Below are 16,119 nucleotides of genomic sequence, written 5' to 3'. Positions count from 1 at the left end.
ACTTTTTTAGATGATTTTTCAATTGAAAATATACATGTAAAAGATTACCAATTTTTTCACATCGGTCGGAAAAGACAAAAACAAGGGGGTCTAGGTGTTTTGATTAAAAATTGCATACCAGCACGTATAAGGATTGATTTTTTGCCAATGAATATTGAAATGATTTTTGAATCTTGTGTAGTTGAATGCTCTTTTCCAAATAATCGGAAGCTTTTAGTTGCAGTTATTTACCGTACTCCGTCATCCAGCCAGATAGAATTTAAAAATCATTTTGAAAGTATGTTGGATAAATTAGCTAGTCTTAATACTCCTTATTTAGTTATGGGTGATTTTAATATTGATTTAATGAAACTCCTATCTGCAGATCAGAATAGAATAGATAGAAATATTTTGCAGTTTTTGGAGGGCCCACTATCTTATGGACTAAACCCCGTATGTTTTGTTCCCTCTAGAATAGCTGATACATCATTTTCACTTATTGATAATATTTTTTCACCTTATAGTGCTGTTAATACATTTATTATTCCTGATGATTCATCTGACCACTGTATAATTATGTCTGATTTTCTTATAAATTTTCCGCATAATAAAAAAAATCAAACCAAGCGTAGAGATTTTTCACATAAAAATGTGTTAAGGTTAAAAGAAGGGCTTGGTGATGTTGATTGGAGTCCTGTAATTGATGAGAAGGATCCGAACCAATCATTAGATAAATTTTATTATATTATGAATGAAAAGCTTGATCTTTTTTGCCCATATAAAAGCCCGAGAGGAAAGAAACTTACCCCAAAAAAACCTTGGATAAATGAATCACTTTTGAGATCTATTAATGAGAAAAATCGTTTATATAAAATTAGAATAAAATATCCCACGGAACTAAATCTCACGCGTTTTAAAAATTATAAGAATATGCTGGTAAGGATCCTTAGAGTAAGTGAAAGACTTTATTATGAAAATTCTTTTCGAAATTCAGATTCCCCTAGAAAAACTTGGAGTTTGATTAAAGATAAAATTGGAAGAAATAAAAAGTTGTTACACCCTGAAGTGTTATTTGATATTAATGGTAAAGAATTTAGAGGACCACAAGCTGTTGCTAAGAAGTTTAGTGAATATTTTGCTAGTATTGGATCATCTGTTGTTTCAGGAGAAGTTGACCTTTCTTCCCCAAGGTCGCATAAAAAATATCTACCGCCCACTGAAGATACGAGCATATTTATGGCCCCGGTTACTTTTGCAGAATTTCAAAAGGTCATTAAGAATTTAAAAAATGGTAATTCATTGGGATATGATGAACTTTCAACTAATTTGCTAAAAAATATTGCAGGTGAAATTTTTGAACCATTGCTTCATATTTTAAATTTATGTATTTTCTCAGGTACATTTCCTAAAAAATGGAAAATTGCACGTGTAATACCATTGCATAAAAAAGGAGATAAATCTGATACAAATAATTATCGTCCTATTGCAATTTTATCACCATTGTCTAAAGTATTGGAAAAAATTTTAAAAGGAAGGATTACTAATTATCTAGATAAAATAAATTTTTTTACCAAACATCAGTTTGGATTTAGGGCAGGCCATTCGACGGAACAAGCAGTTGCAGCTCTTGTATTAGAAATAAATGACTGCTTAGATAGTAATTATCATGTATCTACTGTTTTTTTATGATTTTAAAAAAGCATTTGACACTTTAAACCATGAAATTCTTTTTGATAAAATGGAAAATTCCGGTATAAGAGGGAAAGGACTAGATATAATAAGATCATACCTTTATGGACGTAAAATCGTGGTAGATGTTGATGGACATTTGTCTAGTTTAAATGATCTTGAAGATATTGGTGTCCCACAAGGATCGGTATTAGGTTCGCTTTTATTTTTGATGTATATTAATGATCTCCCACGATGTTTGTAGGGAAATAATGGTCTTGCAATTTTATTCGCAGATGACACAGCTGTTTCTGTTAAAGCGAAGGATTCATCTACATTGATTCAAAATCTGTTTAACACTGTTAGTTCAGTTAATCGATGGTTTGTATCTAATTATTTAGTACCGAATTTTAAGAAGACTGAATTTATGGTTTTTGGTCATTCAAAACGTGCTACTAAAAAAATTTCATGTCAGGAGCTTCAAGTTGGTGAGCATAAAATACGTAGAGTTCAATCGTATCGTTATTTAGGAGTTTTTATTGATCCCCTTTTGTCATTTCAAACTCATATTGATCATTTAAGAGTGAAACTTTCGCAAAATATTGGGTCTATGTATCGTTTGCAACATGTTTTTCCATTTTCAATTTTAAAAATAATTTATCATTCTTTGATTGCTCCTTATTTAAATTATTGCACAATTATTTATTTAAATACTTTTTGGACGCATATAAAACCCCTACAGATCCTTCAAAATAAAGCAGTGAGAATACTTGGAAATTTTTTACATCGTCCATCAAAACTTAGAGATGCATCGGAAACTGAAACATTATTTCTTTTCTTGAATTTATTAGATCTGAAACATATAAGAGAACTTAATATATCAATATGGCATTTTAAAATACAAGATCCTAGTAGTTATTTTTATGAAAAATCTCTGTTGATTCTGCCCCTCCTTCGGCTCTTAGGTGTTCTGGAACATATCGAATTCCCTTTGTTAATTGTGAAAGATCTAGATTTTCAATTAGATACCAAATACCATTTATTTCAAATAAATATAGGCTGAAAGATAGAATTCAAATTGAGTCATTTCGGCAAATATCAGTTCTAAGGAACAAAATATTAAAATTATGTATTGACCTGTGATGGTGGAATAGAAATTTTTTTTATTATTATTATTATTTTTTTTGTTTATATTTGTTACCCATGTTGGGATAGCCTTCCATGCCCCACTTGTCCAGCGTTTGTTTTCTTTATGTTTGTTATGTTTTTTTCCTTAACCAGGTTTTTTTTTCTTTCTATTTTTTGTTATGATGAGAAAATGGTTTTTTTTTTTTTTTTTTTTTTTTTTTTTTTTTTTTTTTTTTTTTTTATATTATTATTAATACCCAATTTTACGAGCTTTGCTCTCTGTTGGGGGTATATGTTTTTTTGTTATGTTGATTTATTCAAATAAAAATCTTCTTCTTCTTCTTCTTCTTCTTCTAGTTTCATTAGTCTGATACAGTGGCGCCAATACATGAAAATGTAGGGGGGGGCAAGGATTTTTTTTTCGATTTTTTTAGAATGAAGATTCCAGAAAAAAACATTGACCAAACATACCTAAAACAGGGGGTAGCGGCGACTTCGTTGCTTGGCAAAATCGTCGACTCTATCTAAATCCAGTTTCTTTACCTCCTAAACGGCCATTATCATGAGATCAATGAGTCTGTCGTTTTCCATCGTCTATCGCAGATAGTCCTTCACACGCCCTAATGGCGAGAAGAATCGTTCATTGCTAGCAGTGGTCACAGTCAAAGTAGCAACTAGGTTCATTAGTTTTAGCACTGCAGAATAGGCAACTGGGAGGTCAGATAAGATTTTGATAGCTCGAAGAAGATCCATCTTGATGCTTTTGCTCAAGATGATATGTTTTTGCTCAAGTTGTTCCATTCGTTATCATTTCTCAGCTTTTGGAGTGTCTCATATGTCCCAGAAATCAGTACAAGTGCCTTATAAATCAACAAACCTTCGGATAGAAGTTGCTCTGATAAACAATTTACAATGACAAATACTTTTTCCATTACGTGCAAAATTGAGACAAAAGAGGCAGAGTTAATTTTCTCCAGTAGTCCTTTTGCCTTACACGCAGCCTTGCCGTTGGAACTACCAGAGACTGTGGCAAGCACAGCAACAATACAATCAAATCTTGCCTTCACCTTCGAAATAGAGCGGACTGCGTAAAACCAGCGAGTCTGGGCGGTCCTCTCAAGCTCCAAGACTTTTTGCCCGCTAATACGCTGGGATTCCACAAATAGCTCGCGTCCAGTATTGCTGCATGATATAAATGCGTAAAGTCTTTGCACCACAGAGGAAAATTCTGAGAGTTTGCTAGTAATTTTTAAGCAGTCTGTCAAAATCAAGTTTGAACTCTGGTTGAACTCTGTTAAATTCCCCAGTCACAACGTATGCGCCGTGAAAACATTGGGCAATACACCGCATCAAATCTACACCATACTTTTCTATAGTTTTACAAATCGAGGTGGATAAGCTCTCGGCGTCTAATTTTTGCATGTTATAGCAGCCGATTGGTCGCTCCACTACTTTTCCGTTTGATATGTACCTGACTAGGATCGCTAATTGTTTTTTTTCTAGAAACATCTTTTGTCTCGTCGACAAGAATAGCAAAGTAACTAGCTGATTTTGCTTCTGAAATAATGTCTTGGCGTAAATCATTTCCTATCAGTTTAACTACTTCATTTTGGTACTGATGACTGCAATATATGGGTGCTGTAACTGGGCCTTCAGATTTTCGTTGCCTTTAGACATTTCCTCCATCAATTCAACCAAGTTACCCCTGTTTGCAGATGTTTCTGATTCGTCATGACCCCTCAAAACAAGACCCTGGCGGCAAAGAAAGCAAATAGCACGAAAAATGATCTTCACATGATCTCTATTTTCCTGAACCTCTTGAGATCTGGATTGAATTAAAACATTTGCTATAGATCTCGAGGTATCAGTACTATTTGTCTTAAATCCCGTCCATGCTAACATACAATGCCTGTGTCTTTCAGAACTATACCATCATGTTGCTTTAATACAGCAATACTCCAATGACTCAATAGAGTCAATATATATCAGGTAATATATAACCTGGCTCAATGAAAGCCCTTTTTCCAGCAGTATCTCCAATCCTTAGAGTCCCGATAGTAAAATAGCGGCAAGCAAAACAAAACACGGAATTCAAATTTTTCGAGTATTCAATCCATTTATAAGTCTTATAGTAACCTGCACTGAATTTCCTACCGTTAGAAGTGGAAGCCGGATATCTCTCAAGAATAGGTTGAGCTGTTTGTCGTGACGCGTCATAGAGATATCTGAGAGAGGTTCTTGATTGCTACTGGTACTGGAACCCGCAAGGGGTTCAGTGATGCAGACCAAACTTTCATGTTGACCTGAGCCAGTTATTGTTCCGCTTGTTTCCGAATGACTGTCACAGGTGGGGGAATTTATCTCCACTAACCCGACACTTTGAGCGCTTTCACTATTACCAGTTTCTTCATTTTTCTTCCACATTTTCACCGTAAAAAAATTTTAAGTTTGTTGTCGCTTTTTACTCATACTTTGATTACGAATTCTTCATAAGAAACAACAAAGAAATACTGACCAGCTGACGATTGGTTTTGAATAAACCCTACATAGAAATCACATTTCCGGTCGAAGATAGTGTAATAAAATAGCATAGAAACGCTTTTAGACACTTCAAAACAAGATTGTCTCGTAATGGTAGAATTAGGGTGGTACAAGAGTGGGAAAGACGGGACATTTCAAAACAAGGTTATCAAAAATAAAAGTGATATTTAATAGCTGTGCAAAACTATGCACTTGGGCGAAAAATAAAAACGACCAGTTATCTAGTCTCGCCGGTTTAATATAGCACATAACTAAGATAGAAAATGGCTGTGAAATATAAATGAAAGGTAATTTTCAAAGTCCAGGGGGGCATGGCCAACCCCCCCCCCCCCTCAAATTGGCGACACGGGTCTGATATGCAATAAATTTTCATCCATACTTCCTTCCTTTGAAACGTATTCGTTTCAAATATATGAAAAATCAATTGTTAAGTCACTTATTGATTTGTCAATTCAAAAAATCTTAGGCATTCATTTTAAAATTTTGCTTAGGCATTAATTTTCTATTTGTTTGTATGAAATAGAACCAAAAGGAAAATTTTTGATAAATATGTCCTTTAAAATACAAAAATTAAATTGGAGTCAAAAATGTAATTGTTCTAAGAAATATTTGTCTTCTTTCCTGCAATCTTGGTTATGATCGTGATTGTCTTATTTTCTGTTTATGTTATGAGATATAAATAAATCACTGTTCCACGAAAAGATGGTTTTCAGTAAAGCACAAATGACAGGAAAGCCTTTTAGAAAGTTTGAAAGGGGAAGGGGGGGGGGTAGCCCTACTCTTATTTATTTAAGCACTTGTGTTTTAAGTTTGACTTGATTATTCGTCCTAATTTCTTTTCTGCTTATTATTCGTGCAATTTGTAATCCTGACGAATTTAAATTTTACTATGGCTCTTAAATCTTCGTTGAAAAACTTCTTTGCAGAAAAATGTTTCTTTTTTCTAATTAGTAGCATCAGCATAACCTTGGCAATTTAACTTGTGGTTAGAAACCGCCACTTAAGCTTTAGCAGAATTTTTTTATTCTATGTCAAAACAAGAATCTCAATAATCTAAGAAATTTAAGAACTTTTTAATAGTTCAAGAATTTAATAACTTTAACAGAAGAACTTTATGATTCAAATGAGAATAAATGACATTTTGACTTTTTGGACTATAGATTTTTAGATCCTACCAACTCATCAGCCTGGACTTGAAATCCTTTATTCGTGAGACCAGGGGTTCGAGTCCGTGTGTCGCTGGTTATTTGGTCCGGAACGGGAGTCACATGTGTGAATGTGTAAGCTCAGCCAGAAGTGACCCAGCTCTGAATGGTCCCTGGAGAAATCTGGGGAAGGTAAACAAGAAGGGTGTGCAAAAGCACAGGACGGCTGGCCCTCACCCCGCCTATTGCACTTCCTGGCTGAAGGGCCATGAAACAGAAAACAGCACCGCGGGTACGAACTACAAAGTCCACTGCCGTTTTCTTCATATTTACCTTTTACAATCAGGCAAATTACTTTTGTGACAAGTAATCCAGTCTTCTACTTCTTTTTCTTAAAGAAGCGACTAATGGATCTTAATGCTATAGCCCTTCCACCATAAATCTAACCTTTTTCCTTGTTTCCCCTTCATCCAGGATTCTTTTTCTTCGCCAAGAGTTATACCATGATTTCCATTGGACTGTTCCCCATCTACCCTACCCGGAATTCACTCAACGTGTAAAAGTGACTGGTGGCTCAAGTCACATGGGAGCAAACAAAAATCCTGTCTCAGCACTAATCAAAAAAACTGCATCGGATTAAAAAAGGGGATCCTTTGCTTCTTCTGCTGACGTTGCTACCTTGAAACTTAATACAAATTTAAAACCTTCATCGAATTTAAAATGACCATTTGAATTAAAACTAACTTATTGGAAGTGACAAAAACTTGAGAGCCATAGCTAATTTGAGTAAAACCAAGACAGATAGTCTCAGTGGCAAAGCTGGTATAACCCTTTTCAGAATTGTACAAAGATGATTCATATCACTTGTTGACAGATAGTCTATCATCCATCCTAGGGCAGAGCTAAGGTGGATAGGCAAGAGGCAAGGAGCATAGGCAGTGCATAATTAAAGCATTAAATCATTTTCTGATTTTCATGTTAAGATCTAATCGACGGAAGTTTCTTTAAATTCTGGAAAATATTTTGCTGTCTGTCACTCCTGATTAATTCCTTTTGGCAATGTTTACCAGGACAAAAATGTTGGCTTGTAAGAAATAAGATGGGTTTATTTGCATACAATAGTTTGGAATAGATTCTTCCATAAATTGAATCCCTTTTAAATTTGTATTAATTATTAAGAAGAAGTATAAACCGCTTTGCTCTAATATTTGAAAATACTACTTAGCTGTCTGTAATTTAATAATGCGACTGCTATCCTTCGTAAGACCAAATTTTTATCAATAACACCCAATTTTTCAAAACATAATTATCAGCCAAATTTTCCCAGCTCAATTAAAAAACCACGGCGATCCATGCTTCTTCTTAATGGCTAAATCGAGAATTTGTCTATATCTGAATTTTTCATCAAAAAATTTGAATTTTAAGAAATTAGATGGCGTATAAGTCAATTTAATAGCCCTAAACAATTGGAAATCCTCTATAAATAATTCAAATTTTAAAGGTGTAAAACTAGAGCATATAGAATGAGGGATGAAATGAAACTTAGGAGTGGGGTTTCGGAAAAAAACCATGGACTAGCCATTTTTACGAAAACTTTCTGTTTTCGTAAAAATGGCTAGTCCATGGTTACATCATAGACATCAGGTTACATACATCAGGTTACATACATACATCAGGTTACATACAGACAGTCCATGGTTACAAAGACATCAGGACAGTCATATACATCCCGAGACTTGGATGAAAGGACTCAGGCAAAAAATACCCTTACCCCTTCCACATATGCCTCGTCCCATCTTATTCAAATCAATAACATATTTTTTTAATGGATGACATTTATCCAGACAGAATATAAAAGGAATACATAGATGGAAATTTCAGGAACACTAAAAATTAAACACTAAGAAGTAAATTGTAAGATGAATTATGTCAAAATTGTGGGTGTAAAGGGTCCTTATTCCTTTTTTCTTGGCTTTTTTGGGTTCCTGGATCTTGATTTAGCCTTGCAGAGTGGACAAATCGGAGCATTTCTATGAATTTGCTGATGACAGGACAAGCATGATTTCATTGGAGGGGGTTGTTGCCTGAAAAAAATAGCAATACATAAATCATCAAATTGCTTTAAAGACGAAAAAACTAATTAAACACTGAAAGACGAAAAAACTAATTAAACACTGGAAATTCCATTAAAAAGGGAAAGGGAAAAAGAGAACGATAACTTAAATATAATCACAACCCAGAGCGAGTTAGTTGCCAAATTTATTCTCACGATGAAAGGAATTTATTTGCCCATGACTCAAAAGCAGTGGTTTAGGAGTATTTTACATACAGTTAAATAATATTCTAAACATGATTACCATAACGGTGAATTACAAAAGATATTGGGGCGAAGCTGCTAAACTCGTTAATAATATTGTCCAGGTTGGTACTTGTCTAGAATCTGGGTACACACGAAAGAAAGACCGCATCGAAATGTCAATGCCACTATTGATAAACAGGTTTCCGCTGCCAAGTGAGATATTGTTCACTCCGTGACAAAGATTTAAACTTTGTTGTTTTTTTTAGGTTTAGGGGGGCTAAAAGGTAGCTAGGTTAGGTTAGGTCAGTGCATATAAATAATAGATTATATTATCTATATATATCGGATTAGGTTATGCTAGTTTAGATTAGGTTGCGTGTTTAATATATGCAATGCTATACCCCCCCCCCCTAATGTGCAAATATATATCCCAAATTTGTTTCTAAACTATTATATTTAATCCTATTTTGTTTTATTTCATTAGCATTAATGAAACTTTACTTCTCGCGTGTGTACCCAGATTCTAGACAAGTACCTCCAGGTTTCTTGTATTACGATTATCACATCAATATACAAGTAAAAATATTTGCAAACCCAGGGGTTATCAGCTTATTCAAATGCTACTACTACTACTAACAGCTCACTGCAGTACCAAGCTGCAAGAAGCGAACACAGCTGCGCAAGCTCGTCCTCCGTCCCAATCTATTTAAGGCTCACCTCTTTACCCCCTCCCAAAAGTTCCTATTTATTTTACGTCCTTTCTTGCCACTCTTACCCCCCTCATTCGGACGATCTGCTTTTCATTTGGCCCTGCATGAACTGCCGAAAAGGAAGATCTTTGGCAATCTGTCATCCTTCAGCTGCTAATTCAAATATTTATGAGAGAAAATTGTAACTTGGTAGTTGCGAATTGGGAACGCATCCACTATATTATTCTAAAAAACAACCTTACGAGAAAGAACCTCATCAGAATCATCAAATTTGCTGCTTTTTTCTTATGTTTTTGTACTCTTTTAAACTCATTATAAAATAAGTTGCCAAATTCAGCATCCGCAACTACAATATGGAGAAAATATAGAAAAATAAATGATCCTAAGTGCTTTTTTTAGAAAGTGTATGGAGTACTATGAGCAATTTGAGTACTAATAAGTATAGTATAGGTAGGGACAATATAGGTATTGGTAGGGCCCAGTGTAGTTACTGCTGAATTCAACTTGATCCGAGTCAGTAAGCATATTTTTAAAATCATGCCAATCATGATTTTAAAATTTCCTTTTCGTAAAAGGTGCAAGCGTCACAAATTCGCACACAAATGCATCTGCATCGACTATATTCTGGTTCAATAGCTATTAACCAGGATTAAAAAACACTTATTAAAAATATTTCTAACGACCATTTTTTACGTATTTTTTAAATTGTTATTTTTCGTTAATTTTTGTTCTATTCAAAGAAGTATTCCGAACAGGAGCTGAAAACTCACTTAACGCCTTGAAATCCGAAACCCCTAAATTCGCTAATTTCGCTAAAAACAAATTTATAAGCAACAACAATGGCAATAGAAAAAAGTCGTCACATTTTCGAATCAAAGCTTAAAAAATGAACTACGTTTTATTTATTGGGCAGCATAGTTTTGATTTTATTTCTTAATGTTATCACATCAATGAATACATGATAAAGAGGAATTGTGTTTAAACAAGTTTTACAAGGCAATCGATCTTACGAAGGGATTAACTCGCCTCTTCTTATCAAATACAAATTCATCAAATCATTGAAACACATGTCCTTAAGCAAATGTTTAAATCTTACATAAACATTAGCATCACCTATTCCATCATAACGAAAACACTTTTTTGACGTTTGCCCGTAAAATCGTAATTATTTTGTCTTGTACTTATCTAAGTAAACTAATTAAGGACAATTTGATTTAATGGCACGCGCCAGCTGTATGGTGAACTTTGGTAATAACTTTTGCCATTTATTAATTATGACATTTATGTAATAAATCCATTACAGTTAGATGAAAGCGTTTCGGCATAGAATTTAACTGATTTCATTTACTCATTTGTCAACAGTTTTGATTATTATCAGAAGCTGAATGAAGCCGACGAATATCAAAATGAAATAAAGTATAATAAAATGAAATAGTGGTTATTAAAAAATCATTTTGTTCAATTTATGTTTAGAAATAATGAAGAAACAGATGAATAAAAGTAGATAAACTAGATAAGGCTTTTTTTTTTAGCTGAACTCAATTTTTTTTTTTAGTTGAACTCAAATAAACTGAGCGGAAATCGAGAAAACTTCGACAAAGTTGTCTGGGGGCTCATGTGGAATTCAGACATGTTTAGATTTATTTACAGGTCTTTTAGCTTTACACAAGGTCGCATCAAGGGGAAGGGTTACGGGTTTCAAAACCCCTCGAAATTTTTGTCCGATTCATAAAAACGTAACGAAAATACATATAAATAATTTTTGATGCGTTTTTTTTAAGTTTTTATAGTACCCCACCCCCCCCCCAAAAAAAAAAAAATCCTGGATACTCCCTTGGATTTAACACACAGGCAAATAGACAAAGAAAAGAAGGAACAATGCCAGTGGACCTTACAAACATGACAGGCTGCTCATATTTTTCAGAACATCACAACATAATTAATTACTGCCAGGAAATAACATTTTTATATGAGAAAACAATCCACGTTTTATGCCAAGTTTGACATTGTTTTTTTTTGTTAATAGTGTAAACAGAAATTGGCTATATCATGGCTTTCTGCTTACCCCCGAAGAAACTAACCAAGTAAACGGTTTGTTCTTGAGTTTTACAAATCGTAAACTTCAGTAAGTGGTGTATAATATACAAGTACCGGAATTTTTCATGGAGAGCCGGATCTCCCAATATTATTATTTAAAAACGATAAGAAATTAAATTAAAAAAAACAAGTTTTTTTCAACTGAAAGTAAGAAGCAACATTAAAACTTAAAACGAACAGAAATTATTACGTTATGAAAGGAGTTACCATCCAAAAAGAAGTTGCTCTTTACGCTAAAGTTTTGACTTTTAGTCCTAGTTCTTTAAGAACGATTCCGTTCTTTAATTCATGAAATGTTTAATTATAACAATAAGCTTGGCTTTAGAATTCTATAAAAAAAAACATTTTAACGTAAAGAGCGAGGTCTTGAGGAGGAGGCAACCCTTTTCATATACGTAATAGTTTCAGTTCGTTTTAAGATTTGATGTTGCTCCTTACTTTCAGTTGAAACACTTGTTTTTTTTATTAATTAGAAACAAATTTGAGCAAAATTATTCTGCATATTATTAAGTAAGAATTATTTCTGACTTCAAACTGTCCAAATACTTTACCCCTCCCCTATGTGCAAATATATAGCCCAAATTTATATTTCCCATCTAGTCTGTCACTTGTCTTTGTCTTGTCTAACGCGAAGCTGAAAGAAACTAACGAAGAAACTGGTTTGTTCTCCAGTTTTACACAGCGTCAACTTGAGTGAGTGGCATATCAAGCAGTTCGTGGTAACGAACTGTAAGTAAGGAGCGACCCGGCTCAATTGTAACCGAAACTCTAAAAAACGGAAATTTGATACCAATAGATATATCAGAAGAATAAGATTTTTATGCTGATTTAAAATATATAAGTTTCATCAAGTTTAGTCTTACCCATCAAAGGTTACTCGCCCGAGAATGTTTAACTTACTTTCAAAAAAAAAGGGAAACAACCCCTAAAAGTCATAGAACTTTAATGAAAATCACGACATCAGATTCAGCGTATCAGAGAACCCTACTATAGAGGTTTCCAGATCCTATCTGCAAAAATGTGGAATTTTGTATTTTGTGGAATTCATGTTTATTTTTTTATTTATTTTTTTCCCCGGGGGTCATCGTATCGATCCACTAGTCATAGGATATCGTGAGAGGGCTCCTTCAAACGGAAATTAAAAGTTCTAATGCCTTTTTTAAGTGACCAAAAAAATTGGAGGGCAACTTGAATAAATAAAAGTTCAAACAGGGATAAAATCCTTTTAATAGACAGTGATGATGATAATAGTGATAAAATTCACAAAAATACTGGATATTTCGGTCACATATGCAGTGACCGTAATCAGCAGTAAAACTACTGATGACGGTCACTGCATATGTGACCGAAATATCTAGTATTTTTGTGAATTTCTATCACTGTTATCATCATCACTGTCTATTAAAAGGATTTTTATCCCTATTTGAACTTTTATTTATCGTCATAGAAATGCAGTGTGGTCTCCGAAATTATCTAAGGCAACTTGGCCCCCTCCAACGCTCATTTTTATCCCGAAGTCACCCAATCAAAATTTCGAGATAGACATTTTGTTCAGCATAGTCGAAAATCTAATTAATATGTCTTTGAGGATAGCTTAATCCCCCACTGGTCAAGAGGGATGGTTTGCTAGTTATAAACTTTACCCTTTGTTTACATACATTATTGCTTATTGGGAAGTATTCATGTGTGTACCGAAAGAATTTTTTTCTAGGCAGGGGGCGGGATCGGAGTCGAAGTTATGGGAGAGGATATTTTTATGGAGGATATTTCCTTGGGGGAAGGGACATTTCTATAAAGGGGGCGCCAGATTTCCCAGCATTATCTAAAAAACGATCATAAATTAAATAAAAAAATAAGTTTTTTTAAACTGAAAGTAAGTAGAAACATTAAAGCTTAAAACGAACAGAAATTATTACGTATATAAGGGGGTCTACCCCCTAGTCAATACCTTACCCTTTACGCTAAAGTTTTTTTTTAGTATTTTCAAAAGAGCTATCTATTCTAATTAAACCGCCTTTGTGATTCGAACGAAATTCGAACTCTGGCGTAAAGAGCAAGGTATTGACTAGGGAGCGAACTCCCTAATATATAGTAATAAAAACATACGAATATAGAAATTTGTTACGTAAGTTAATTCGTAAGTTAGGTCAGAACAAAATTTCGAGAAAGCAAATTAGCCAAAAAAACGAAAATTAATATGCGAATATCGTTTTAATTATTCATGAATGGTGAGCCAAAATCAAAGCTACATTAATTAAAAAACGTTCAGAAATTAACTAAAAAACTAATTTTTTTAACTGAAAGTAAGGAGCGACATTAAAACTTAAAACGAACATAAATTATTCCGTATATGAAAGGGGCTGTCCTCTCCTCAACGCATCGCTCTTTACGCTAAAGTTTGACTCTGTCTCACAACTTTATTTTTTTAAACAATAAAACCCTTTAGCGTAAAGAGCGAGGCGTTGAGGAGGGGACAGCCCTTTTCATATACGGAATAATTTCTGTTCGTTCTAAGTTTTAATGTCGCTCCTTACTTTCAGTTAAAAAAACTTGTTTTTTTAGTTAATAATATATTAGTACCAAAATTCCGCTCCCTATGAAAAAAAAAAAAACTCAAATAAAATTCTCAAATTTGGAAAGTCTTATTTTCCACAAGGGTATTTTCCGAGGGGGGGGGGGTATTTTCCGGGTTTTTTTCCCACGGGGGGGGGTAAATATTCCGGCCACCGCCAGGAATATTTATCAGACAACTTCATTCCAGGCTGAGCTGTTTAGAGGAACAAGGTGTCGGTAGAAAAAACCACTGTAAAGCCATCTTTAAATTTATTTATGAGGGATTTCGTGTCTTTTATGTGGTAGATTGAATTCAATGTGAAAACTATAAACACTAGCAATGATCAGATTTGCCTGACACTGCAAATCTTGCGACAAAAAGAAGCTTCATTTTCTAACTAACTATACCATTGAGAAAAGAGGATATTACCCCCTCGGGGAAAACCCCAGAAACTTCTAAACAGAGAAGACAAATTCAAAGAGGGGAGAATGGATTGAAACGATTGATAGAAGTTACCTATTCTGACGGAGTTGGGGTGTAGATTCAAGATAAAACAAAATATAGATAACGGAGCCCAGTGGAACTCCTAAGTCAAATGCTCTGACAAACCAATCCTAGTTACCTATTCTGACGGAGTTGGGGTGTAGATTCAAGATAAAACAAAATATAGATAACGGAGCCCAGTGGAACTCCTAAGTCAAATGCTCTGACAAACCAATCCTAGTGGCGTCAATTCACGAAAATATACTGGGCGGGGGGAGGGGGGGGGTAATTTGTCATTTTAAAAATGAAAATACAAAACAAAGCAATCTTCAATGATAATACCTCCCTCCCCCCAAAAAGGAAGGTATTTTTTCAAAACTTTAGAGAGAAGGAGGCAAAAACTTTAGGGGCACGGACAAGTGCCCCCTATCTCCCCCCATTGATACAACTTTGATCCACTCACAAGGATTTACCGGAAATTAAAAACTTACCACGCGTTTAAAAATCAAAGCTACGACAAAACAACGACAAATCCTAACTTCAAATAGACAAAAACCAAAAAGGCAATATTTAGCCATTTCTCAGATACCCTAAATTGACACACCAGGCTAACTATAATGGACACAATGGCTACTGTAGGTAGTTGGTTAGACGAGTAAGGTCAAAACCTCGTTTTTGACCTTACAAAAGACAAGACAAGTGGACATTTGTCTCAATTGCTGGATTAGGATGACAGTCTTTTTCTTCTTCTTCTCTCTCTCTCTCTTTTTTCTTGCCAAGTAATTACCTCTAAAACATTATATATATATATATATATATATATATATATATATATATATATATATATATATATATATATATATATATCTGATTTCTGTTGTGTACGATAAATTAACCAAGTCTAGTCATCATAGGCAGCGCGCTAGCGCTGCCTAAGTAAAGAACGATATGGGCACAATGTGTTTTTTTTTCTTCTTCAGTCAGGCACTTCGTATCGAAGAAGTTGTCATAGAAACTTCGAAAAGGGCTCATTCGATTGAAAATTAGAGTGTCTAGTGCCCTTTTTAATAGTCGAAAGTGATTGGAGGGCAACTGGCACCCCCCCCACCCCCCCTCAAGCCCATCATTCCCCCAAACACATCCAATCAAAATTTTGAGATAGCCATTTTGTTCAGCGTAGTTAACTTCCAGATAGAAAATATATTTTTGAGGAGGACACTCCCCCCCAACCCTCAGGGCAAGGGTTTTAAGTTATGCCCTGAAGGCATATAAGAACGATGTTGGCACAATGTAGTATGAATTATTTTTTTCCTTTAGAGCAGGGTACTTCATATGGAAGGGGTCGTCGTAGAAACTTCGAAAGGGGCTCATTCGATTGGAACTTGTGAGTTCTAGTGCCCTTTTTAACAGTCGAAAGTGATTGGAGGGCAACTAGCCCCCCCCCCACGCCCATCATTCCCCCAGACACATCCAATCAAAATTTTTAGATTGCCATGTTTTCAGCATAGTTGATTT

The 16,119-nt window shown here is 34.5% G+C and overlaps 1 protein-coding gene across 1 annotated transcript in view; it reads right to left on the bottom strand.

The window, feature by feature from the left end:
* Positions 1–8,266: 8,266 nt before the first annotated feature.
* Positions 8,267–16,119, bottom strand: part of LOC148955526 (zinc finger C4H2 domain-containing protein) — a 264,715-nt gene continuing 256,862 nt past the window's right edge. The window contains exon 5 of the mRNA XM_089108231.1: positions 8,267–8,545. Coding sequence (XP_088964357.1) covers positions 8,416–8,545 — 130 coding nt within the window. The 3' untranslated portion in view covers positions 8,267–8,415. The remainder of the gene's footprint in view (positions 8,546–16,119) is intronic.

Source organism: Artemia sp. Qi Xiang Cuo, chromosome 2, assembly GCF_049724085.1.
Source record: "Artemia sp. Qi Xiang Cuo chromosome 2, ASM4972408v1, whole genome shotgun sequence".
Classification (NCBI taxonomy): domain Eukaryota; kingdom Metazoa; phylum Arthropoda; class Branchiopoda; order Anostraca; family Artemiidae; genus Artemia; species Artemia sp. Qi Xiang Cuo.
Note: the sequence above shows the minus strand (reverse complement) of the source record. Positions and strands in the feature narration are given on the sequence as shown.